The 27,141-nt window shown below is 41.4% G+C and overlaps 1 protein-coding gene across 3 annotated transcripts in view; it reads right to left on the bottom strand.

Annotated features, from left to right (window-relative positions):
- Positions 1–22,887, bottom strand: part of LOC127001165 (ER degradation-enhancing alpha-mannosidase-like protein 1) — a 30,996-nt gene extending 8,109 nt beyond the window's left edge. Inside the window, exons 1-9 of one of the 3 annotated variants that reach the window (XR_007754833.1) lie at positions 22,560–22,887; positions 15,998–16,174; positions 15,678–15,849; positions 15,211–15,394; positions 13,065–13,239; positions 11,902–12,022; positions 3,671–3,841; positions 3,384–3,541; positions 1,111–1,275 (exon numbers count right to left, since the gene is read on the bottom strand). Coding sequence is in view for 2 of the 3 variants with exons in the window: in XM_050865380.1 (XP_050721337.1) it covers positions 1,111–1,275; positions 3,371–3,541; positions 3,671–3,841; positions 11,902–12,022; positions 13,065–13,239; positions 15,211–15,394; positions 15,678–15,849; positions 15,998–16,174; positions 22,560–22,834 (1,611 nt within the window). In the remaining variant the exon portion in view is untranslated. Of the gene's footprint in view, positions 1–1,110; positions 1,276–3,370; positions 3,542–3,670; positions 3,842–11,901; positions 12,023–13,064; positions 13,240–15,210; positions 15,395–15,677; positions 15,850–15,997; positions 16,175–22,559 lie in introns of those variants that run through there. The other 2 variants (XM_050865380.1, XM_050865381.1) reach the window with 2 other exon arrangements.
- Between the last annotated feature and the right edge of the window lie 4,254 nt (positions 22,888–27,141).

Here is a 27,141-nt window from a genome sequence, read left to right as displayed (position 1 = left end):
CATTTTTGGCCCAAAAAGACATTATTGAATATGATATTGGTGAGTTTTTATATATCCCTTTACTTATGTTGGTGCTTTGTGTAGTTATGATTAACTTTTTTGGGATATGAGCACAGAAATATGGGAAAACTACGGTAACTTTCAGGTGATAAAAGTCTCATTAATTTTTCCCCATTTAAAGTTTGTCCCAGATCTGGCGATTTCGCATTTGGCACGATATTTTTAGACTGATGTATTTGGCAGATGTGAGGTTCCACTGTCGGTAGGACAACAAAAACACATCAGATGCCAAATTTAACAGCTAAAGGTAAGGCTCTCTTGTGAAAATGACAAAAGCTCTTTAGAGGTATAATAACAGAGTCAATGTAGGGCTAAGCAAGTTTATGATAGTACAGAAATAATTTGATATGTCAAAACACCTCAGGGCTCATGGGTAATACAGTTTAACCCTTTAACAACCCATTCATGTCTTGTCAGGAAGTTCTCTGAAGCTGGAATAGCTCTGAAAAATCATACTTTTTCAAATGTCAAGAGTCAGACATGGATGAGTTGGTAAAGGGCTAAGGTGCATTACCCTTGAGCCCTGAGGTGTGTGACTTGTCAAGGGTTTTCTGTACAATCATAAACTTGCTTGGCCCCACATCAACTCAAATGCTTCAGTATTATTGTACCTCTAAAGAGCTTCTGTCACTTTTAAAAGATACCTCTACATTTAGCTTTTGAATTTAGTACCTGATTACTTTTTATCTATTTTACCTATATAGTTACTTCCTATGCTCATAACTCTATTCATGTAATTGGGAACCAATCAGGAAGGTATGGCCCTGTCTCTGTAATCTAGATACCTGTCACTGAAACTTCCACTGTTATGTAATGTACCATGAGCATACAAAGTAAGAGATCTACATTCCAGATTCTTAGAATCCATAAGTGCCATAAACCATTTGCATTTTTTTCCATATACATTTACAAACAATTACCTACTGAAAGAATGTGGTTGATAAAATCCTCAAGTACTTTTACATAAAATTGATTTGAATACCAAAATCACCAATTCTTGAAACACTAATCCTAGCCCTAGTCAGAGTTAAAAATGAGAGGAGTCCTTACACCAGCCAGAGAGAGGTTGATGTGAGACTGAGAGTTGAGTTCCTGGAAGAGGCCATCTTCCCAGGTCTGTTGGCGCAGCCAAGGGGCCAGTGGTAACACATGACCTTCCGTGGTAAACATGTAGCGGCCAAAGTTCAGGTTGATGGGGTTGTCTGCATCAAACAGCTGGAAGAGGGGACAGCACCACTGGGCATACAGACATATAAACTGACACAAGACACTATTCCAGATATTATTTGTATTATTCAATAAAATTTTAGATGGAACAACAGTATCGTACTCAATACATTGATAAAAAGAGGAATGCAAATCAGTGTATACTAGACATACTGAACCAAAATTAACCCTCTCGCACACGATGACTCATTTTGAGTCAATAAGGGAAAAAGGTCCTGGCGCACGATGACGCGTTTTGCGTCATAAAACTTTAAAATATTCATTAAAAATAAAGTTTCCGGTGAAATTGCGTCTAATTTGGTATGGTTATTCAGTGGGATAAGTTTCTTCATGGTAACATACAGCAACCCCTCTATGGGGCGTAGGAGAGGAGCGTGGAGCCATTTTGTTCATCGGTTTGCTCCGGAGGCGGTCCTGCAAGGAGGTACGCGCGCCCTCACTCCCATCTAAGCGAGGCCCGCGTGGGCTTTAATCCGTCCCGCACCACCGAAAATCGAGTGTTTTATGATATATACGTGTGTAGCGTTGTGTTCTACGTAAAAATAATATATTTTTTGTGTGTGATTTCAGAGTGGGGAAGATACGGTACTTAGTTACAGCCAGCGAAGATTGCGTATATTGCGCGGGGGACTTCATTGCAGAAGTTACCACACGATACCTACAAGGGTTGGTGTAGTTTTGAAGGTTGCATCTTCTTCCATATGAAATTAGCTATATAATGCTATAAAATTTATTTACAAATGATAAAAAAAAAATAGCATAATAGTAAAAGGAAATGAGAGGGAGTGCCAACTCTGTCAATTATTTAGATATAAATTCAGTTTTCTTGGTGTAACTCAGGAACTAATAGGCGTATGGGGATTTTGAAGATACCAAAAGAATCCTCACTAAATTCCGCTTCAAAACATATGTTCGGCAAGAAAAGTTGGCCCACAAACTTTTGAGCTAGTGAGGTGGGAAGACATGGTACTTAGGATTTATTGTTTACAATACTCTATACGGAGACCTAAAACAAGTTTGTATTGTTTTATTTTCCTCAATTTTTATTTGCGTATGTTCTAGTACAAGTCTTTATGAAGCCATTGATACCAAATTTGTTGGGGTACGATATATTTGTGAGGGTAAAATACGTCCGAGAATGTAGAGTGTCGCGGCAGCAAAAAAAGGCCTGTCGGGCCGAGAAATCCATTGTGAGTGGAACAGAAACTTATTGGAAATTTACGGTGCGCGAGAGGGTTAATGGATTTGTAATCAATATATTAACCCTCTCGCGCATGATGACGCGTTTCGCGTCATCAAAGGGTAAAAGGTCCTGGCGCACGATGACGCGAAACGCGTCATAAAAGATAAAAAAAATATTAAAAATTAAGTTTATGGTGAAAGTGTATCAAATTTGGGAGCATCATTTGTTGGGATAAGTTTACCATACATATGGCAACCTTTCTAAGGAGCGTAGATGAGGAGCTTTGAACGATTTTTAGTTTTTACTACTCTGACGGAAGAGGAAAAAAATACAGTTTTATCAGTGTAACTTGGGAACTAATAGGCATATGAGGAATTTGAGGATACCATAAAAATCCTCACTAAATTCCGCTTCGAAACATATATTCGTCTAAAAAAGTTGGCCCACAAAATTTTGAGCTAGCGACTGGGGAAGAGTTGGTACTTAGGATTTATTGTCTACAATACTCTATACGGAGACTTGAAACAAGTTTGTATTGTTTATATATATATATATATATACGTATATATATACGTATATATATATATATATATATATATATATATATATATATATATATATATATATATATTTTTTTTTTTTTTTTCCTCTATTTTTATTTGTGCATGTTCCAATACGTACAAGTCTTTATGAAGCCATTGATACCAAATTTATTGGGGTACGATATATCTGTGAAGGTAAAATAATTCCGGGAATGTAGAGTATCACGGCGGCAAAAAAAGGCTGGTCGGGCCTGAGAAATGCATGGTGAGTGGAACAGAAACTTATTGGAAACTTGCAGTGTGCGAGAGGGTTAATAGTAAAAAAAGACTTGTAACTATATTTTTTTCGGTGATTTACCAAATATAAGTACTTGCAGGTCTCTGAAAGAAAGAAGGACTCCATGCGATCTTCCAAAGTCATGTCCAGAACAGAGTGGACTGTGGCATAACCGCAGCGTGCTTTGGTCAGGTTGTTGAGGGAGGTGAGGATGTCCCGCCCAACGTGCAAGTAAAACGGATTCTTGGTTGCCTGTTGATTCCATCAAAGTTGAAATTACAATGCTAGTTGTGGCATGAAAAGTTTACAATAATCCAGTGCAGTACATCACATGGTGTGTGTGGCTAGTGCTCAAATACTTTCTCACTCCACTGACCTCACCTGGTATAATAAGTATGTTGACTCCACAAACTCTGGCCTGAGTGGGTAAAACATAACATCTGGGGATATCCTTTGCCAATTGAATCTCTCTGGCAACACTCCATACTTTTTCCAAATGGTGTAATAGAGAGCATGTATGCAGATAGCCTCTTCCATGTCTCCTGCCAAGACCTGAGGGTAAAACAAGTCTCCATTCAATCACCAATAAACTAATAAAATATGCAAGCAGAAAACATTGTCAAAACACTAATTTCTTAAAGGCAGGCCAGGATGATCAAGGCTTGTGGACCATGTGACCAAACAAGACAGCTGAGTTAAGTTATGGCTTGAGAGATACCAGGTTTTTAATTATTACAAGTATTTTTTCTTTATTGTATATTTAGATAATTTTTTATGAAGGAATTAAGTTTTTTATTTTTCATGAATCCTGTTATCTTAATTAAGAAACATTCATAGGAACAAAAATTACATCTTGATGTTAAAAACAGTTATCTATTAAACAAATTAGCCATATTTTTTGCCCACACTCTATCCTTTTGGCATTTCATACTGCATTCACAATAACTACCAAACTTCAATAAGCACAAAGTTGCCTGCAAAATAAGTGTCATTGCAAAACACTTTTATATCTCAAAGGTGGCAAACCAGCTGTGAGTATACACGGACGGAGAGTGTTAAGGCCAGTCATATACACTTCAGTCTAGGATACTCAGTTGATCATGTAAAAACTTTAACAGAAGCCCGGCTGAGCTTAATTCAATAAAGGAAAAAAATAAATAAATAAATAAAACTTCACCATGCTAATAAATAAAGCAGAACATTGATTTAGCACAAACTGATTCAAGATTATCAACTTTGGTTGATAATCTTGAACCAACACTGAATAAGGTAAAGTTGATAATCTTGAATCAACACTGAATAAGGTAAAGTTGATAATCTTGAATCAACACTGAATAAGGTAAAGTTGATAATCTTGAATCAACACTGAATAAGGTAAAGTTGATAATCTTGAATCAACACTGAATAAGGGACACATTATTTTTTCTACATGAACATTTCTATTAACCCGTAAACTGCGCCAGACATCTAAAGATGCTACGAGTTAGACTGTGCCAGACATCTTAAAATGACAAGTTCCAAGGTGGATATTTATATTTCCCGCGATGCCAAAGTATATTCCAATGAACCTCGTGTGGCAACATCATCCCTCTTTCGCACCTTGTAATCATCATCGTCATATTAGTTGCTCTTTAGCAGTCATGGAGTAGAAGTATGCCATTTACTGATGCTAACCAGCCCCATAGCTCCTGCGGTCGTGCCCGTGGGGGAGGCATGGGAGGTGGTAAAAAGAAGGTATTGGTAAAGAGAAAGATCATAGTAGACAAATCTGAAAGTGACAGTGATTCAGATTGTATTCAACCATCAGATTCAACTGCTCTGAGGAAGCGTGTCAAGTGTAAGCATGCTTCTGGCCCTCAAGGTCACAGACACGCTGCTTTTCCAACAGTACGAAAAGTTACTAGCAAGCCTAGTCAGTCACTGACACCAACAAAACTCTTACCAATGCTAGTAGACCCTGATGAATCACTGTTATCACTGTCCAGTGATCCAGAGTGGCAGAAAGATGAGGAAAATGACAGTGGAGGTATAGGAGAAGACTCAGTTAATGAACAGAGTGAGGGAGGGGTGTCAACTGGTGTGGGAGAGGAGGGGGAAGCGGAGGGAGAACAGGAGCCTCAGAGATGCGAGACAACGCATATTCCATTCGTCTGGTCTGATGGATCAGACTTTGTGCCAGACATTCATAACTTTGACAGGAATATTGCTGGTGTGACTAATGACTGGCCTCTTGATAATGATGCACAAGAGGTTGATTATTTTGAAACATACATTGATGACCAGGTAATGCAGCTTGTTGTGTCACAAACAAACAGCTTTTATAAATACACTATGGAGCATGCTACATTCACCCCAAAATCACATGTTCATCGCTGGTCAGACACAAACATAGAAGAAATGTATGGTTTTTTTGCTCTGTTACTGCTGATGCCACATATAAAAAAAAAATGTGCCGAGTGATTATTGGAAAATCGATGCCTCAATTCCAACACCAATTTTTGGGAAATTCATGAAAAGAGACAGATTCCTTTTATTGATAAGGTTTCTACATTTCCATGACAATAACGAACGTGATGAAAATGATCGTTTGTGGAAAGTTAGAAGAGTATTTACCATGATTACTAAGAAGTACAGACAATTCTTTTATCCTTTTTGCAAGGTTGTTATAGATGAAAGCCTGGTGTTGTTGAAGGGGAGACTTATATTCAAACACCATATACCTTCAAAAAGGCACAGGTTCAGTATCAAATTCTTTATCCTTTGTGACTGCGAAACAGGGATAGTTTTAGATGCAATAGTGTACACTGGCACCCCTGTTGACATTCCACAAGGTGACCCTTTGGGAGTATCTGGTGCAGTTGTGAAGAAAATGATGGAAAGGTACATGGGTAAGGGACATATCCTATATACCGAAAACTGGTACACTAACCCTAGTCTGTGTCAGTATTTACTGGAAAATATGACTGGGTCATGTGGCACAGTACGCAAGAACAGGAAACATATGCCAAAATTTGAAGCACGACCACAGGACACATGAAAGCATTAGGAAGCCAAATGCTGTCATTGACTACAACACAAATATGCGCCTAGTCGACAAAAGTGACTGTCAGCTTGCTGGTGTTGAATGCGTGAGAAAATGTGTCAAATGGTACCATAAGCTATTCTTTCATGTTGTTGATGTTACAATACTGAATGCATATAACATATACTTAGTCAAGACTGGAAAAAACAAAACAATAAACTGAGTTTTCTTACAATGTAGCCTACCAGCTTTTGGAGAAATATGGAACAGTGACAGGTGCAGCTTGAGGACGATGTCAGGCACATGGTCCTGACAGACTCCTGTGTAAGGACTGCCTCGCCAGACAAATTAGAATATTTACCGGACACAGAAAAAGGAAGCAAACAACAGAGACGGTGTCATGTATGTACCTCTACAAACAAACGTGAGAGGTCAAGAAAAATGGTGGTGACTATGTGCACAGAATGTCAAGTACCAATGTGTGCTGTACCATTTCACTGAGTATCACACACTGAAAGAATACTGAGAAGCACAGTGTAAGATAGATTGTAAATAGTTTAGGGTAAGGGAAAATAAAATAGGTTATCTGAAAGGTGAATGTGCTAAAAATGAAAATGCAAGCAAATGTTACTGGAAATTGACAAAGTGATGTTTCCAGTGATTTATTTCGTTTGTTTTAACTGAAATGAATAATTAGTTGCAAGATAATGTTCAGACGTGACTGTGCCGTGTGTCATCTTCCCTTTGCCACCATCCTATCTACCCCATCAGTACCAGTGCTCCCAAGGTCGCCTCATATCCTCAACCTTTAGCCTGCCATCATTGCCACATTAGGTGAATTATTATTTTTTTTTTTACACTTTTTGGTGCTCAACATGTCTCTCTTGGGTGTTGTAATGCTAAAAATCATTTACCAGCAAGTTATTTTTTTGCCATTTATTGCGCACCCAGGAGCTATTCCCAAATCTCAATTGCGCAGTTTACGGGTAAAGAATGAATAATGTGCTACCAACAATGAGCTACTCCATGTGGTAGTGAGACAAGTCAGTCAAACAAAAATATGAAAAAGCAATAAAAACAGTAAAATATGCAAACACATGGAGTGACATGAATATGAGTGTGGCAGGCAAGGCTGAGTCCCTCCTGGTCTCTGATTTTTTTTTTTTTTTTTTTTTTTACAAAGGAGACAGCTCAAGGGAAAAAAAAAAAAAACTAATAAAAAAGCCCGCTATTCGCTGCTCCCAAAAAATAATCAAAAGAGGTGGCCGAAAGAAAGGTCAATTTCAGGAGGAGAGGTGTCCTGATACCCTCCTTTTGAAAGAGTTCAAGTCGTAGGCAGGAGGAAATACAGATGAAGGAAGATTGTTCCAGAGTTTACCAGCGTGAGGGATGAAAGAGTGAAGATGGTGGTTAACTCTTGCATAAGGGGTTTGGACAGTATAGGGATGAGCATGAGTAGAAAGTCGTGTGCAGCGGGGCCGCGGGAGGGGGGGAGGCATGCAGTTAGCAAGTTCAGAAGAGCAGTCAGCATGGAAATATCGATAGAAGATAGAAAGAGAGGCAACATCGCAGCGGAATTTAAGAGGTAGAAGACTATCAGTAGGAGGAGGAGAGCTGATGAGACGAAGAGCCTTAGACCCCACTCTGTCCAGAAGAGCTGTGTGAGTGGAGCCTCCCCACACGTGAGGTGCATACTCCATACGAGGGCAGACAAAACCCCTGTATATGGATAGCAACTGTGCGGGGGAGAAGAACTGGCGGAGACCATACAGAACGCCCAACCTCGAGGAAGCTGATTTAGTGAGAGAGGAGATATGACGTTTCCAGTTGAGATTTTGAGTTAAGGATAGACCAAGGATGTTTAGTGTTGAAGACGGTGACAGCTGAGTGTTGTTGAAGAATAGGGGATAGGTGTCTGGAAGATTGTGTCGAGTTGATAGGTGGAGAAATTGAGTTTTTGAAGCATTGAAGGACACAAGGTTCCTTCTGCCCCAATTGGAAATGATAGCAAGGTCTCAGGTTAAGCGTTCTGCAGCCTCCAGTCTGGAGGCTGGCTGAGGATAAGAGCAATATGGCCACTGATTAGCTGCATCCCCCCTGCCCCTGATTCAGCAAAGGGTAGAGCATCAGGGCTGGTGGCTGAGTGCCTCCTGACCCATGATTGGCTGAGGGTGAGAGCAGTGCAGGCACAGTTCAGACGTGGGTCACGGCACTCCGAATGGAATAGTCCGAGGCCAGCTTGTTGGCCTCCCCTTCCCCTCCATCCCCCTCTCCCTTTTTATCAAAAACCCAACATCATAAGAAACTTTAGTGACATCAAGCTTAATCATGGTGACAGACAGTGAGTGCAGTGCATTTGTGGTGCCGTGAAGACACTGAAGAGTAGAAATGGCCGGTGTGACGTCAACGCAGCCTTACCATCCAGCCGACGCCGCAGGTGCCCCCAGGTACACCTGCCCGACCATCATGCTGCTGGGAGAATTCGGTTCAGGTGCAGTGCAGTGTTGAGGCCCGTCACTCAGGTGGAGTCATGGTTGGGGCAATCAGCACGCCGCTCAACATACAAGGCAGTGCAAACGTTAGATGTTTCCACGCCTACTACCGCTCAGTCCACCTCTTCCTATCTTGTCTCACCGGCTGGACAGATTAGCAGGTCATCGTTAAGCCCATAAGCTGAGTGACGGCCAACACCGCTTCTACCTGCACCCCTGCCATCAACTGTGACCTGACCCTTTTTTGATCTGGGGTTGACCTGGGGCTTAACACCTGACCCGTCACCCGGAAGACCACACCGCCTCCTACTGTACAAACACACTGCATTCTGCCTCACCTCACCCCCCACAACCCCAGACACCCTTTACCCCTTTCATATTGTACATTTCCCTTTTTTTTCTATTATGTTTCGAAATTGTATTTTTAACGTGTATATTTTCAGCTTTACAGCTGCAATCACTTAATAAACTATTTATTATTATTATTATTATTATTATTATTATTATTATTATTATTATTATTTTTATTATTTTTATTATTATTATTTACCTTGTTGTGATTTACAGGAAATTAATTATGCTCGTGGGGTCCCACCTCAGTCTCAACTGGTCAAATTTTACTTTGAATTAGTTATATTTTCTGGACTGGATGATCTCTTTGTCCACAGCGCAATTAACCCTTTCCTTGCGCCCGGTGCGGACGCGACTATCCCCTCAGGCGCAGTCAGGGAGCCCAATGGGGGCTCTCTTTTAACCTCTGTATCTCAAAAACTATTCATCACAGCTAAAAACAAAAACACCATTGGAAAGAGGAGGTCCAGATCTATAGGAGTCAGTTATGTATGCCTCTGTTGCGAACGTACATGCACGTTCAGGGAGTGTTGAATGTTAACACTTACGTCAGTGCGTGCGGGATGATCAGCCGTATTGAGGGAACTGTGGACATCTTTTCTTCAGATTCTGGCAAGGGAGTATTGCCAACTGCAATATTTTCAACTATTTGGTCAAAGAATCAGTCAGGTGATAGGTGAAGCTATGCAAAAATGCCGCTATATTGGGCAAGAACATCCACCAGTTACTCGTCCGTACATTTGCCGCGCTGGGCTGATATGATTTTCCACCAAATTTAGTGAAGAATCCACTCAATTGGCAATCCTGTGTTGTGAGAATTTTCAATTAGATCGCTGTCGGTCAGTTCATGGTGAATGTATAATTTTGCAAGCCCATCCAATCTCTCCTCACCCATAGTTGACCGTCTGTATGATTTTATATGTTTAAGTGTAGAAAACTTTGTTCAGCTGTAGCAGATGAAATGAGCCTCTCTCCCCTTTGTCCAGTACCCGCCCAATACACGTACTAGACAAGTCAGCAAGGCGAAACTCGCAGAGCGTGAATAAACTGTAGTGTAGATACTTGTTCTGCTGGGGGAGTATTTCATGTTTTGTTTTCTTTTTAGTTTTAAAACATATGTTAACCCCTTCACTCCGGCGACGTCAATGTCGGCATCCGACGGGCATCCGACGGCATCACCGTATGGAAAGGGTTAGTCCTCTTCTAAACCTCTTAATCCTCTTCCATATCCTCTTGACTCTTTACCTCTTAAGAGGAAATGGAAGAGAATTAGGAGGAATTTAGAGGAGGACTGAGGTTTAGAAAAGGATTAATCCTCTTCTATATCCTCTTGACCCTTTACAAACTGTGACGCCGATGTCTGCGTCACAGATGGAAAAGGTTAATGTGAACTAGTAGATAACATTCACTTATACATTTTAATAATAATAATAATAATAATAATAATAATAATAATAATAATAATAATAATAATAACAATAATTATTATTATTATTATTATTATTATTATTATTATTATTATTATTATTATTATTATTATTAATTCAGTTATTAAAAATTATAATATTTTATTTTTGGGGGGGCACGCCGGCGTCGGCGTCGCCGGAGTGAAGGGGTTAATGTCTAGAACGAAAACTGTATCAAAATGCTTTGGCAGAGCTGCTTAATATATCGTTATAAGGTAAAAACTTCCACTCTATTGAATTTATTTCCTTTCTCAATAACATATTTTGTGTATCTATAACAAAATCACTCCTAAACATCCCTTCCCTTCGAATAATATTATGTATTATTTGAACGAAAGTCATTGCAAACTGTCTCAACACTTCGTAGCCTGACGGTACCAGTACCAGACTGCTCAGTACCAGTACCAGTGAGTACCACCAGTGCAGAATTCAATATTCTTTACAGTGACAATTCATAACATACATATATATAATTATATGCATGTACGCATCATCCCTTCCCTAGGGACAGCCAAACTGTCCTATGGAGTATGCATCTCACGTGTGGGGGGCTCCACTCACACAGCTCTTCTGGACAGAGTGGAGTCTAAGGCTCTTCGTCTCATCAGCTCTCCTCCTCCTACTGATAGTCTTCTACATCTTAAATTCCGTCGCGATGTTGCCTCTCTTTCTATCTTCTATCGATATTTTCATGCTGACTGCTCTTCTGAACTTGCCAACTGCATGCCTCCCCACCTCCTGCGGCCTCACCTCACATGACTTTTTGATCAAGCTCATCCCTATACTGTCCAAACCCCTTATGCAAGAGTTAACCAGCATCTTCACTCTTTCATCCCTCACGCTGGTAAACTCTGGAACGATCTTCCTTCATCTGTATTTCCTCCTGTCTACAACTTTAACTCTTTCAAGAGGAGGGTATCAGGACACCTCTCCTCCCAAAATTGATTTCTCTTTTTGGCCACTCCTCTGTACTCTGTTCAGGAGCAGTAAGTAGCAGGCTTTTTTTTTCATTATTGTTTTTTTTTTTTTTTACGCCCTTGAACTGTCTCCTCTGCTGTAAAAAAAAAAATAAATAAATAAATAAAATAAGGCAGACCACAAATATTTGGAACAGTGTCAGGAAAATTCCTTAGCAGTCACCTTTGTGCAGTCAGGGGATAATCTGCAAACATACAAATCTGTGAATACACATGGACAGGTGTGTACACAACTCATGTTTACAATGGAAAAGAAAAATTAATGTACTAGCCTCTCTGCTTAGGTAATAGTGTTCCCTCTTACCTGTACACCAGCAAAGGCAGCCTGGAGGGAGTCTATCCAAGTGGTGTGTGTACCGCCACTCTTCATATCCACATTAACATAAAGTGGATGGTCCCCAGAACCAGAGTTACATTCAGGCCTCCTGGGAGCAAATACAAAGCCATGTCAAGTGGAGAAATACAATCTGTACCTTATATTTGCAAGATTGATTTTTTTATGAAAAGGGTAGTTTTCATTCTTATAGTACAGAAAGAAGTGGCAGAGGAGGGGAGTCAGACAGGCATACAGTTTCACTAGATAAAACGATAAATGAAGATTCAAGAATACTATGAGGGGCCAGTCAGTCTGTTTATGGTCACTTTTGAAAAGGAGTTATTCATAATCTCCCCTCCTCATCCATAAATCTATTTAACCTACATTTGAAACTTTCTATCATATTTGCATCAACATTAAAAACTATGTCAGGCTTCCTTACACTCCTGCACAATGATGTTTATGTAATTTTATAAGAAGAAATTCTTGCTAATCATTATTTTTCTAATTATCTGGGTATCATACAATCCAGATGTTCGACACATTTTCTTGTGTATGTTAAGAGCTTACTGATCAGAAACTTTCGGATGTGTCACTTGCCTTAGTTCACTTCAAGTGACTAAAGCAAACTGTGAACTACTCATGTCACGTGCCAAATGAATTGAGGAACGGTTGCTAGACAAATATAAAAAATGGAAAGGACAAAGATGGAAAAAATAAATTGTCAGTGATGGTGATGGCAAGAAAGCTGGACATGGCAAAGGACTGTGAGGTGGAACACTGGAAAAGAACAGACTTCAGTGGAAGGAACTGACAGGGTGGCAGTGTATGAAAATTGAATTCACTGACACCTTGGATCTTTGATGGCCTTTGGGATAACACAGTGTTCATAATGGTGTTGTGGTCATAGCCAATCTATGGCCAAGTTATTTACTCCTCTCCCTGTGACTATGAAAGTATTCTTGTTTACTGATGCCTGACCTCCTTAAACTCTATTTATATGGAAAACAGGGTTAAGATGTGGTTTTCAGCCGTGTTCTCTATTCATTTAGCCTGTTTTCAGTAAGGGCAGATGTCCTACTTACAAGTAAACACTATGTATCTACAATTTAGACCTTCTTGTTAACCCCAGCATTGAGATAAACACTTACCCTCTTCTCATATAGTGCTTGATTAAGCTGTAAGTTTCATTAAACATAATAAAATCTTCTGGATGTCCAAACAATATATAGGCCTTCAGGAGATATTCATAGAAGCTGTCCAGGCCGGCCCCGATGCCACTGAGCTCACCAACCCATTTACCAGTATCCACATCCACCACGTTCCCTGTGTGCAGCAATGGTACACTTGTAGTTGCTTATTGAGATAACAGCTGTGATTATCTAATTAATTATCAAAGAAATTCAGTATTTGTGATGTAACATATTGGTAGGGTGGCACAAACTCGGAGTAGAAGAGTAACTGAATCAAAATGAAAATGATGAGCAGGGGGTAAGTTTAAAATATGTAGAATGAAATTCCAGATGACCCCTGCTACACACAGACGATGTGTACCCAACCTCATGGATAAGCCAAACCCCGAACAAACAAAGTCTAACCCCAGAAGATTTTTTTTTTTCTATTTTTTTTGTTATTCCTATTACCTTCAGACCCTCTACAAGGCCAGTAAATGGATTTTGAGGGGCCTTTACATAGAAATGGTGTTTCTATTGTTGAAAAAATAAAATATAAATGATTGTAAAATATAACTTCATTAAGTGCACAATAATCATATAAGTACACAAACCTACAGCAATAAATGATGAAAATGTTACGGTATGAAAGTGGTCAGCAAGCCCACTGTATTAGTTATTTGCTGTGTTCCAAACTGTGTGTTGGAGGAGATGCTATATTTATGTTTGGTGATGTTTTGGTGACTGAAAGTGTGCTGTGTATATACCTAGTTGTAGTGCACAATGCTGAAGTTATGCTGAGTGTCCTGTCTCCATATCTATGTTTCTCCAGTCTTTCCTTTAGTTTGTAAACAATTCACTGCAATCCCTTCTTCCTTTAATCCATTCCAAGCATCTTTGATTCCATGCAAAATGCTGCATTTCTTGACTTCACTCATGCATCTCATTTTCTCAGTTTGTTCTTGTGTCTCCTTAAGTTTTGTGGTCCTCCTTCTGACTGCATCATCAGGTCTCTTCTGTCTATGTCTTGCATATTATTTATCAGCTTATATAGCATATAGTCTTCTCTTTCTCTTCTCTCCTCAAATGTTGATGGATTCATTTCCTTTAATCTTTTCTCACAGATTAAACCTGGTTACCAAACTTGGGACAACTTTTGCTGCTCATCTCCTCTTTCTAGTTTGTTTATGCATTTCTTTTTGTGAGGGGACCACACAGTTGCCGCATCTTATAATTATTGTTTTTTTATTATATTCTTATGGTTGATTGTTTTCAAGCTCTGGTAACACTGGCCTTATTACATTTTCTTTTCTGAAACTGAGACCATTTTGACCGTGATTTATATTGCAAATTATGCACCTTGAATACACTTCAATGTCAATAATACTGCCTGCCTGAGAGGTAATGATGATGTAGCCAAATATAACATTCAGATATAATAAAAATTGATCCAATTTATAAAATAAGAGCAACTTTATTAGCGCTCTTCTCCAAATTATACACAAAGATCAAACAGCAACATGTTTAGGCATGCAGTATAAAGTGGTCTGGATTAAAAGGCATGGTAACACTGATGAAGACTCTGCAAGGAATTATACAGGATCACATAAAAATATATGACTATTAGTGACAAGCTAAAGAATACAGATGATAAAAATGCTGAGGAAGAGTAAAAATAAGCTAGAGCAAAGTGGCATATAGCCTTGGTTAACAAAAAGATTCCTCCTTGCTCTTGTAAGGAAAAAAGTGTCATGATATATTCAAGGGCAGACCTACAATGAAATCACACAAAATAGCATATATATATATATATATATATATATATATATATATATATATATATATATATATATATATATATATATATATATATATATATATATATATATATATATATATATATATATATATATATATATATATATATATATATATATATATATATATATATATATATATATATATATATATATATATATATATATATATATATATATATATATATATATATATATATATATATATATATATATATATATATATATCAAGAGTGATCTTGATGGTTTAAAATAAGAGTTATTTTGAAGTCATTTTCTTGTTGACAAGCTGTAAACACCACACTTACCTAATAAACCTGTTTCTGCATCTCTGAGTTTCCAAAGGACCCTATTAGCTCTTCTGGCTGAAAGCTCGTAGACAGGATCCCCAATCAGGCGACTCAATATTCCAAACTCAACCAACAGGGAGCCAGCACCTGCTGTGCAGGTATCTGTACGGCTCCCCTGGGGCACCCCACTACGAAGGTTTACCTGGAAGACTGATTTATTGGTACATGGGAATCACAACAAATAACTGCTTTGGACTAAACATTTACCAACATTCAAGTAAGACCAAACTACCACAGCTACTGACACAGACACTGTTTCTGTGGGATACCTTTGATCATATTTACTAATAACCTACCCTGCTTCCTGTAAACAAAAGGTAGGAAGTTAAAAAGGCCTCATTGTGTCTTTCTTGGTATAGTCTTGGTATAGGTAGGTATAGGCTTAAGTATAAGGTAAACAATTTTTCAGTAAATATTTCTCCTACCCTTGGATGTGGAAGACCAGTCTTTGAGTTCTCAAAAGCTGGCATGAAGCGCGAGGCAAGATCAGATGCCATTTCCAGCAACTCTCCATTATACCACTCTGGTTCCAGATTCCCAAAAGGCTGACTTTTGTCTTCTATAAGCAAGTGTGCTGACAGTAAAGCACCCAGTAATCTGTAAATGATAAACATTGTCACTCATTGCAATATGTAAAAATATTTATCTCTTCAATTGTTTTTTACTTGGGATCTATGCAGATAACACAATGGTATCAGAAACACAGAGGAAAGAATATCTACATACGAAAAGCAAATTTGTTTACCTTATATTAGCCTCAAACACCTGCACAGTTGAGTTTTTGTCAAAGTTGACATTTTCTATAACAAGTTGGACAGCATGACGGAATTCCTTCACATCCCCCAAGATGGCCAGTGTGTCCAGGGTGTCAATAAGGGTGAGGGAGTAATCACCAAGGATGTCATTGATGTTGATATTGGACCTGCAGATCAAAACAAAAATTTATTTCAAAAACCAATCCAGACAAAAATTATTCAAACTCTCTCAATACAGGTTCTTTTATTTTCTGAAGTAAGAACAGGAAGTTGGAGGGGAGACTTCCAAATGATTAGACAGTAAGTGGGGGAATGAGAAGCTGCTACTGTCTCCCCAACATACATTATGGAACCCCCTGATGTGCAGCAGAGGCGTCTTCCAAAGAAAGTGGTTGAATGGCAAAATTGTCGAATGAAGAACCAACTTTCCCTTATAGGAATACATGTTACTGGGGGGTTTGGTTTCTGACCACCTTTTTGACTCAAGAAAAATTCAATGTAATGAAAAATAATAAAAATAATAATAACTCTGTCCAAAAGGGCTGTGTGAGTGGAGGCCCCCCACACGAGATGCATACTCCATACGAGGGCGGACAAGGACCCTGTATATGGACAACATCTGTGTAGGGAAAAAGAACTGGAGGAGACGATACAGAGCACCTGATTTAGTGAGAGATGTGGTTTTCAGTTACGATTTTGAGTTAATGATAGACCGAGGATATTTAGCGTAGAAGAAGGTGACAGCTGAGTGTTGTCGAGGAATAGGAGAAAGGTGTTTGGAAGATTGTGTCGAGTTGATAGGTGGAGAAATTGAGTTTTTGAGGTGTTGAAGGACACCAGATTATTCCTGCCCCAAGTAGAAATGACAGCAAGGTCTGAGGTTAAGTGTTCTGCAGCCTCCAGTCTGGAGTCTTGTAATTCCTGTTGGGAATTTTAAGGTCTTCTGTTGAAAAAAGTTGAATAATGCAGAGTAGAGTCATCAGCGTATGAGTGGAAAGATCATTGCTGAATACGTAACAGGAAGAGAGTGGGAGATAGGACAAAGTCCTGCGGGACACCACTGGTGATTGTGAAAACTTGTCCAAAATCTGGCATCAGACGTATATGAGTTGAGTGACCCATCCTTTTGGGCAATCATCTGGCAACACTCACGAAGTTTCAAAGAAATCACTGCATTCTAAGTAATTTTCCTGAATAATTTAGCAGTGGGGGTGGCCCACGTGATATTTAAATCCCCACACCACGCTGGCATTTTCCACGTTTTCATAGGCTTAGAAATATTTTTTTACAGTGGTGAATATTGGCAACTGCCAATCGCTGAGTGTCACTAGGTGGGTCCTTTCACTCACACTCCACACCCGGTAATAGAGTATTTTCGATTGACGTCACGCTGCGGTGCATCATGGGAGCGTGAGACCAACAAACTGGGTTACCATGGAAACACTGACAGGTAGCCACGACGAAGGGTTGTCTCACAGACTATCGTAATAACTCCTTGGGTTGTCTTTGGCTCCTGCTTGTTTGTTTGCGAGTGTGTGTGTAAGAACAGCGATGCCACACTTGTTGCGTGATTGGGTGTTGGAATAAGTCCAACAAACACCCAGGTCTCTTTTTATGGCATTCCTAAAGTGCCGACTCGGGATGATCACCGCAGGTAGTTGACGAGGGAAAGAAGCAGCCTCAGGTTATCAAGGATTTCCAGAGCCCAGACTTCAAATCCTGACCTCTGGAAAGCGTGCGGAAGGCATTTCACATCAGGTAATTATTGCCGTCATAGAGAGCAGATTCGTCACACGTCACTCGGGTTTTGACAAAAAAATAATCATTGTTCTCTGACCCTCACAAGCTTGCTGAAGGATGAGGATGCCTAGCAAATGACTTGGAAAAAAAAGGGAATATCTTCAGAAAGCAAGAGAAGTGAAAACAATAAAGAAAATGGGAGAAACAGTGGTTGCTGCAGCAGGTGATACCGAGTCACCCGCCACCCCTGAACCTGCACCTCCCTCCACTAACACCACTGAAACTTCCGGTCGCAAGAGAAAACACCTGCCTCTGATAAATATATAATAGTGCAAAAGAAGGTGTTTGAAGATATTGCACATAACATTGCCAGTAAAGTCTTTGGAAAAGATATGCTGTGGAAACTTATTTCTCATCAAACTGACACTTGTTTGTCAAGTATATGAGCATCTGATATCTGACACAATGATGCAGAGATGCCTCAAGGGATTCACTCATGATACTAATGAATCCTTCATGCCAGAGTATGGCTCTATTACTCAAAACACATCCCTGGAGCCAAGAACAAGCTGGATTTTGCTGTGGCCCAGGCAGCAAGTGAATATAATGATGGGTATATGGATGCCAACACTTATATGCACACATGGGGGTTCCACTTACTTTCATAGTGAAGAACTACTTGGAATTGAAGAATGCAGCAATGGACACCCCTCTCAAGAAGAAGATGAGGAATAGGCACTTTCAGAGGGACCTCTACATGCCAGGGGGCCAATGACGTGTCAACGTTCAGCTTAAATTGCAGTTTTCTCATTTGGTAAAAGAGGGGCTACACAAGCTAGTTTCTCTGAAGTGTTCTGCAGAGACTCAAGGTTAGCCTAATTTTATGGGACTCAGCAAAAATCTGACCAGAATCTAGGATATCAGCATGTCGGTCTTTTTCATCAGAGGTCAGCAAATTCATAGAGTGACTCCCCCTGCCTGAAGGCCGCTTGAGTGAAAACGTGAACAGTTTCATGTTTCTGCAGAAAATCTCAACAGAAAACTTCAGAGAGACTAGCTTGTGTGACCCCCCCCCCCTTAAGTTATTAACATTCAAGTTAAAATTTCTCACTTATTTCTTGACAGATTTTCATGATTCTTGCTTCAAATTGTTTGTAAATGAAAGCATTACAAATGTCATGGAGTGCATTTAGTATTTTCATCATGATTATTATGTTTTATTTTTTTAAAAATACAGTATATGACTTTTTTGGATGGTAGGAAAAAGTACATATAACAATAATATGAATAATGATAAGAAAAAAGTGCTAAATCAGCCTTTTACTTTAACCATTTGAGAATTAAAGTAAGCATTTTGGCACTGAATCTAATCATTGGTGTTTGTCATCTTTATTTCAAACTTTTTGGGGGAAATTTAATAATAAATCATATCTATTTTATTTCCCTTGTTGCAGATGTCAACCCCACCCCCAGGCAACACTATTCAGCATGGAAAAGTTTCTAAATAAATTTGATTTCACACTATGATGTTTCCTTTAATTTCCATGTATTTTTACTTTGGGTCCCCTTAAAATTACCTATGGGCTGTTCTGAAGAGCATTTATCAACCTGGCCCCATAGGCTACTTATAGAGCTAAGACTGCATCTCTGGCTCATCTCAAGAGCCCAAACCAGCCCTGCGGAGTCCTATATCCCGTGTGTTAGTCCGAGACTCAGCGTGAGTAGCTAAAGTTGGTCTGGAGCAGGAATAAGCCCAGGGTCTCCAGCTGAGGCATCGACCTTCAAATGTAAACATTGTCAGCTGTTGCCAGACAGCCACCGTGCCTCATCCAAACCGTTTTTCATTTCAACGCTCACTATAGCCTTATGAAATCCTATTATAATGAATATGATGTGCTTGTATTCAATACTTTCACCATTTTAAAGAATTCTTACCCATTAATTTTCATATGAGATAACTGATCTTTCAAGCTAACTCACCGTTGTTGGCAACTTTACGTTCACCAATACCCGGGGTAGCTGGGCCCCCAGTTAGGTTGAAAACTCGTCACTTAGGATAGACATAAGTCAGACTCCGCATTTCTTTATAAGTATGGGCCCAGTACTCAAGCAAAACTTTCTACAGAGCAGCAAAGATGAGTTCAGCAGCATGACCAAACAAGATGTCCCCATTATAAACACTTGCCTGCACCTTCAACAGGCTGACTGGCAGGCCCCATCAAACTAGACTACCAGTCCAACAGGCCCCGCATGAAGAGGAGGCTATCAAGAGCCAGACACACCCCAGGTTTGGCAGAACATGCTACAAGAAAACTCTCTAGTGACACAGCAGCTAGAAACTGTTGAGGCCGAACATTTCAATAACTTTGGTCCCAGGCTCTTCAACTGCTTGCCAAGAGAAATTATGGACATGACAAAATGTATATACTATTGATACATTCAAAAGGAAGCTCGAAAAATTTCTAAAAACCATACTAGATGAGCCTCCTATTCCACACAGCCCAAGCCAACGGGGCACAATGCTGAACTGTGTCACTGACCAGCTACAGGATAAGAAGAAAGAAGAAAAGGGTGGAGGTGGTGGACTTTCAAGTTGGCCATGGTGATTTCACCATAACTTTCAACAAGTAAGACAAATAAGAGGCTTCATGACGACGCCATAGGCGCTGCTATAATCTCTGGGTGCACCCCCTGTGCTGCTCCATCTTATAGCTGTCAGGCAACTGAGACACCATCATGTAGCTGCTGACAGGTGGCCAATTGGGCCAGAGACTTGTCTACGCCTCACAGTCGAGTATTCAGGTACTGGAGGAGGGCCTGAATCACCCTGCTGCAGTCCATGCTGCTGCCCATTCCTAGAGTCGCCTCTTGACACACACATCATCACCCTCACTGCTGCCTCAGCCCTTCTGTTGGATTGCAGGTAGCATGCTGAGGACACACTTGCCATTACAGTGTGTGAAAATAGCCACAAATCTGTGGGGAAACCAGCACAACCGACTTGACTGTCAAGTTAGCTCTTGGCCACTTAACAATCACTAAGGTAAACCATGAAGGGGCACGCCTTTATGGGGTATCCGAAGAAGCAGAAGTTGAATCATTGGGGTAACAGAAGAAGCAGAAGCAGAATTATTGGGGTAACAGAAGAAGCAGAAGCAGAATTATTGGGGTAACAGAAGAAGCAGAAGCAGATTTATTGGGGTAACAGAAGAAGCAGAAGCACAATTATTGGGGTAACAGAAGAAGCAGAAACAGAATCATTGGGGTACACTGGGGTATCAGAAGAAGCAGAAACAGAATCATTGGGGTACACTGGGGTATCAGAAAAGGCAGAAACAGAATCATTGGGGTACACTGGGGTATCAGAAAAGGCAGAAACAGAATCATTGGGGTACACTGGGGTATCAGAAAAGGCAGAAACAGAATCATTGGGGTACACTGGGGTATCAGAAGAAGCAGAAACAGAATCATTGGGGTACACTGGGGTATCAGAAGAAGCAGAAACAGAATCATTGGGGTACACAGGGGTATCAGAAAAGGCAGAAACAGAATCATTGGGGTACACTGGGGTATCAGAAGAAGCAGAAACAGAATCATTGGGGTACACTGGGGTATCAGAAAAGGCAGAAACAGAATCATTGGGGTACACTGGGGTATCAGAAGAAGTAGAAGCAGAATCATTGGGGTACACTAGGGTATCAGAAAAAGCAGAAACAGAATCATTGGGGTACACTGGGGTATCAGACAAAGCAGAAGCAGAATCATTGGGGTAAACAGGGGTATCAGAAAAGGCAAAAACAGAATCATTGGGGTATCAGAAAAGGCAGAAACAGAATCATTGGGGTACACTGGGGTATCAGAAAAGGCAGAAACAGAATCATTGGGGTACACTGGGGTATCAGAAAAGGTAGAAACAGAATCATTGGGGTACACTGGGGTATCAGAAAAGGCAGAAACAGAATCATTGGGGTACACTGGGGTATCAGAAAAGGCAGAAACAGAATCATTGGTGTACAGTGGAGTTTCAGAAAAGGTAGAAACAGAATCATTGGGGTACACTGGGGTATCAGAAAAGGTAGAAACAGAATCATTGGTGTATACTGGGGTATCAGAAAAGGTAGAAACAGAATCATTGGGGTACACTGGGGTATCAGAAAAGGTAGAAACAGAATCATTGGTGTATACTGGGGTATCAGAAAAGGTAGAAACAGAATCATTGGTGTATACTGGGGTATCAGAAAAGGTAGAAACAGAATCATTGGTGTATACTGGGGTATCAGAAAAGGTAGAAACAGAATCATTGGGGTACACTGGGATATCAGAAGAAGCAGAGGCAGAAACAATCATTGGGGTACACTGGGGTATCAGAAAAGGCAGAAACAGAATCATTGGGGTACATTGGGATATCAGAAAAAGCAGAAGCAGAATCATTGGGGTTTGTAAGTTTGGAAAGTTTCGTTTAGTCGGCGCAACATCTGTGGTTATATGCCGGAGAGAGACAGAAGGGGAAGGAATTATAGGAGAAGGGAACAGATCCCAGGAGACAGGACACAACCCCCGATTAATACCTGGTACCCATTCACTGCTGGGTGGACAGGGGCGTTGGGTATCGGAAAAGCCGCCCAAATTTTTCCACTCCGCCCAGGAATCGAACCCGGGCTCTCTCGGTTGTGAGCCGAGTGTGCTAACCACTGCACCACGAAGCCCCCTAATCATTGGGGTACACTGGGGTATCAGAAGCAGAAACAATCATTATGGTAAAAAAAAAATGCCGTCATTAATAGTTTGAGGGCAGCAAGTGTCGGCACTCACGGGTCCTCGCGGTCCGGGCCCCGGCCGCGGCAGAGGATGGGGTTGAGCTCGTCCTGGGGGTAGGCGTACTTCATGTAGCTCTCGTAGCCGAAGTAGAACATGTCCCTTGTGTCCTCCTTAAGCCTGAGACGCTCGCTCTCCGGAAGACTTCCATATTTCCTTTCTATTCTATTGAGAGGATACCTGAATATGTTGAAGGCACTCTCGGACACCTGCAGCAGCACCAGCAGCAGCAGCACGTGAGGCCAGAGGGAGTGCCGGAGCAGCGTCACCATACCTCATCCCCTCAGCCTGCATGGTGCCACTGAGCCTCACCTGCCACTTGTCAGCTGACTGTCCCATCGTACACCTCCAGCCAGAATTGTCGTACTGTGGCCTTATTGGATTATAAAAACTATATTTGCTGCACGAACGTGTCAGTACAGTTAACTGTTGGCTATTGTCACACTTCTCTTATCCTCACACTCTTTTCTGTGGCTTTCTGGGAGGTTCGAAGGTTAGAAGAAAACATGAGTATGACAACATCGGGGTACTTCGTAAGGTAGGAACCGAGACATGGGCGCGTTCATGTATCGAACCTTAACCTTAAATTATGTTTTAATGCTGTCAAAAAATTATTGTATATCGTATGAACGTTATCGTTGATCATATCATGCATTAATTTGTCGTGTTTCTACGGTAATTATCGTGTGCGTGATCACATTAGTGCCTACGTACTTCGTCGCCACCATCGTCAGCAGCGGTGCCTCGTCACCCTTACAGCACGTGTGGCACTCACGCCCTTTGTACAGATCACAAGTTTATGTACAGCACGGCAATCGAAAATACGTGCAGTGGAAATGAGTTTTATAAGAGGTGCATGTGATGTTTCAGAATGGGATGGAGAAACTATAATGAAAGCGGTTTGGTATGGGTGCTAAAGCGAAAGGCCGGAGTGAAGTGTGGAGTGGTACGTGGAGTGGGTGAAGCGGCGCGCTGAATCGGACACGTGATGAGAATGGGGGAGAATGAATTCGTGAAGAGAGTGTATGAGGGAAGGATTGAGGGATGGCTCGCGTGTCAGGGGAAGACCACCTGTGAAGTGGATCAATAGGGTGTGAGAGAAGTAGCAGCACTGAGTGGGCTGAGGGAGTGCCAGAACAGGGAGAGATGGAATGAGACACTTTTGCTGCGACCATGCACTCCGTGAGGGGAGTTAATTCCCGCGTCTTCCATTTTAAGGCGTCGGATAAAGATAAATAGAAGATCGATCCGGATCTTAATTTGTCCTTCTGCTATATATAGTGATCGACAACTCGTGCTGAGCGAGTCCATAATACCGTGGACCAATTGATTGCCAATCGGCCGCCGTAAGACTTCCAGACGAGACTCGATCACCGTTGTTCTGAACTACGCTATAACAAGGTATGTGAAATTTTCCAAGATCTTGCAATGTCCTCGCCATACGCATAAAGTCTGAGCTTAATCACTAAATTCAATTCAATTCATGGACAGACTGCAGATGCAAGTTTCATCTAGCAAGCCCTTCTGTACCTTAGTCTTGGCCCAGGAGCTCGAGACCTCTGAAGTCCCAAGGACTTCGCCTCCTCGTGCAGTGCCTAGAAATTAAGCCATCACCATAACCTGCAGCGACTCCGCCAGGATCCGCAGGGACTCTAGTCCACAACTTTGCCTATAGTACTCAGTCCATACAAGTGTTGAAAAGTGATGAGGCAAGGACATATAGCCCTGCCTCACTCCCGCATTCACGGGAAAGAAGCTCGACAAGCAGCTGCCCAAAGTTGGACGGAAAATGGATACCGGCACCCTTGGCAGATGGAAGTGACCGCCTTCCCGTGGTTCCGTGACGACGGTCATCTTTCTCCTGTTGTGGGAAACTCTTGTGGCCTTCTCACGCCAAAATTACAGTCATTATAATGTCTGACGAGTTGGTGTGGCCCAAAAGTGTAGTGAAATCCCTGTGCAAGTTTATAGAAGACCATATAAATGCCAGAAAAAGGCCAAAGGCAACCCAAAAATGAGCCAAGAAGGCCAAATGCTCCTCAGAAAGAAGTCAACAACGCCCTGCACAGTCCAAAAACGCTGAATATACTATAGCCCATGTTTTTTTTTTACTCTACATAAATATGAACAACCAGAACGATAGCGTTTAGTGGATGGAAAACGACCATATTATATTATATTTCAATACTCAATACTCCACCAACATATGCCTGGCTTATTCATGAACACAGGTCACGTACTATTGATAGGAGGCCTAAAATTACACCGGACACGTCAAAAAACAAGAAAACTCTCGCCAAAAATCAGCCGTGGACCTGGTGGTCACAGGTGGTGTTTATAGTTAGTGCGAGACTGGCCGCAAGGTGCGCTGCCGCTCGCAGGAGCAAACTCCAGTATCGTGTGAACAAGTGGTCCAGCTAAGCAGGATGTAGCTGCCGAGGAAACGGGAACAGGAGATACCGGCACCGAGGAAGCTTTGCCCGTTAGAACCGCGCTTGATCAGTCCCAGAAATTCCAGAATACAGGCCAGTCAGCAAGCCAATAGTCCTTGCAGGAATCCCACGGAGTCACAGGAGATCCCAGAGTGCCTCGCGATGCACTAAGTCAAACGCCTTCTTAAGATCGACATAGGGCATCCCCTGTCGAAACTCACAGCGGCCGTCGACGTTCCACCAATACGTGAAGTGCTAGGATATGATACGGTCAGTTGTTGACTTATCAGGCGTGAACCCAGACTGTTCAGGTCTCTGCAGCTTCAGCAGCTGGCTGCGAATTCGTATCAACAATAGGTGGGCAAGCACCTTCCCTGGCACACGTACTGAGCAAGCACCTTGCCTGGCACACTGAGCAGTGTAATACCACGGGAGTTGTTACAATCTTGGCAGTCCCCTTTCCCTCCAGACAGGGACGACCAGCCCCCTATTCCAGTCAGGAGGAATGGTAGTACCGCCATACGGCAGTTAAGAGTTAAGACCGCATTCAACTCACTCATACAAGCCTCACCTCCAGCTTCGAACAGCTCCGCACTGATGTTACAGATGTCAAGTGCCTTTCCACCTCTCACTTTGCTACAGCCTCTCTGACCTCGGCCAGAGAGTCGCCGGGCTATTGTCGATGGGTGGATCGGCATCCGCCATCTGCAACCCAGCATGGGACAGCATCTGGAAGCTGCCCACGTGGAGGGTACGACTAGGCCGTGTACAACTGCTCAATGTACTCACCCCAACGAGCCCTCTGCCCATCCGTGCCCGACACGAGGCAGCCATTAGCTGTTTGGATAGAGTTCACCTGAGAGGGAGATTTACTAGCTGTTGGAGCAGATCGAGCTTCTTCAGGGCTCGGTAGGCAGGTCGATCTGACGTAATTCCCATTTAAATGGCCCTCGACTTAATTCTTCAGCGACAGAGGTGGGCGCGGTATTGAAAAATCAGTAGTGCCATTGCGGTAGTGTGGTACTTTTTCCGGAGTAGTGCGGGTTGCGGTTGTGCGGTCCCATTTTTTTTTTTTCTTTCCCAGTGCGGTACGCGGTGTGAGATACTGCGGTAGAGGTAGTCAAAATAAATAAAAGAATACTGCAGTGCCTATCCTGGCTATCCAAACAAAGGAAATATGCTTAAAATAGTACAATGAAAAATCGACCTGCACTACGGACGGGTCGGGGGTTGAAATAGCCGGCACCGCGCGGGTTAAAGAAGACTCGCAGTGTAGTACTTTAGTCTGTCTATTTAGTATTTAATTTTGAGCAATAACTGAAAGGTCATCTCTAATTCTGATGACTGACACCAGTGCACCCTACACTATGGACCGGAAACTTGCCCCGGCCCTGTCATTAAGCTGCGAATTTGGGAAGATCAACCGCTTTGGTGCGAATCGCCATAACTCCCTTATTTCTGGGGCTACAGAAATGTTTTTGGTATCAATCGACGGCAAAACGAAAGGGCTATATTTTGTAGTAATCGACCGGGCTCAAAAACCGACTCGAAAGGGTAAAAAATCGAATAAATTCGCAAAAAACGACTGGAAACAACTATTTTTGAGTTCCCAACCCTGAAACCCGCTCATTTTTTGAGAATTTCAAAAAACTTATTTAACAAATAATTTAGCCCTACCAATGTGCTTTCCAATATGATGCATAACATTTCCCTACTCCCAGTAGTTTCGTCACTAGAGCTCGAAACGTAAACCCTATTGAGAGCGATTTTGACTCTGCCGTTTTTGTCTAGTGTGGCATGCTATTGCCTCTAGAAGGTTTTAATTTGGCATGTAGCCCCTCTTGGCAATGTAATTTGACCAGCTCTAAGGATTTTTTGATAGCTCTATTTCAAATTTGTCATCGAGCCGTCACAAAATAGCCTGTTTTTCGGCCCTTTTGCCGTGATTTGGACACGTCCTAGTTTTTTGCTTATAACTTTTTTTTTATTTAGTGCTTTCCAATTATTTTTCTGATTATTAATCTGTATTAATAGAGCTTTCATTTGCCACCAAACACGGTTTCCTAGCTTCAGTAGTTTTTGCTCGAGCTTGACCAGAAGTTGCGACGAAAATTCGCCGAATCTGACTCATTTCACGCGCCGCGACG

The sequence above is a fragment of the Eriocheir sinensis genome, chromosome 20, assembly GCF_024679095.1.
Source record: "Eriocheir sinensis breed Jianghai 21 chromosome 20, ASM2467909v1, whole genome shotgun sequence".
Classification (NCBI taxonomy): domain Eukaryota; kingdom Metazoa; phylum Arthropoda; class Malacostraca; order Decapoda; family Varunidae; genus Eriocheir; species Eriocheir sinensis.
This window is presented reverse-complemented; position numbering and strand designations above follow the sequence as displayed.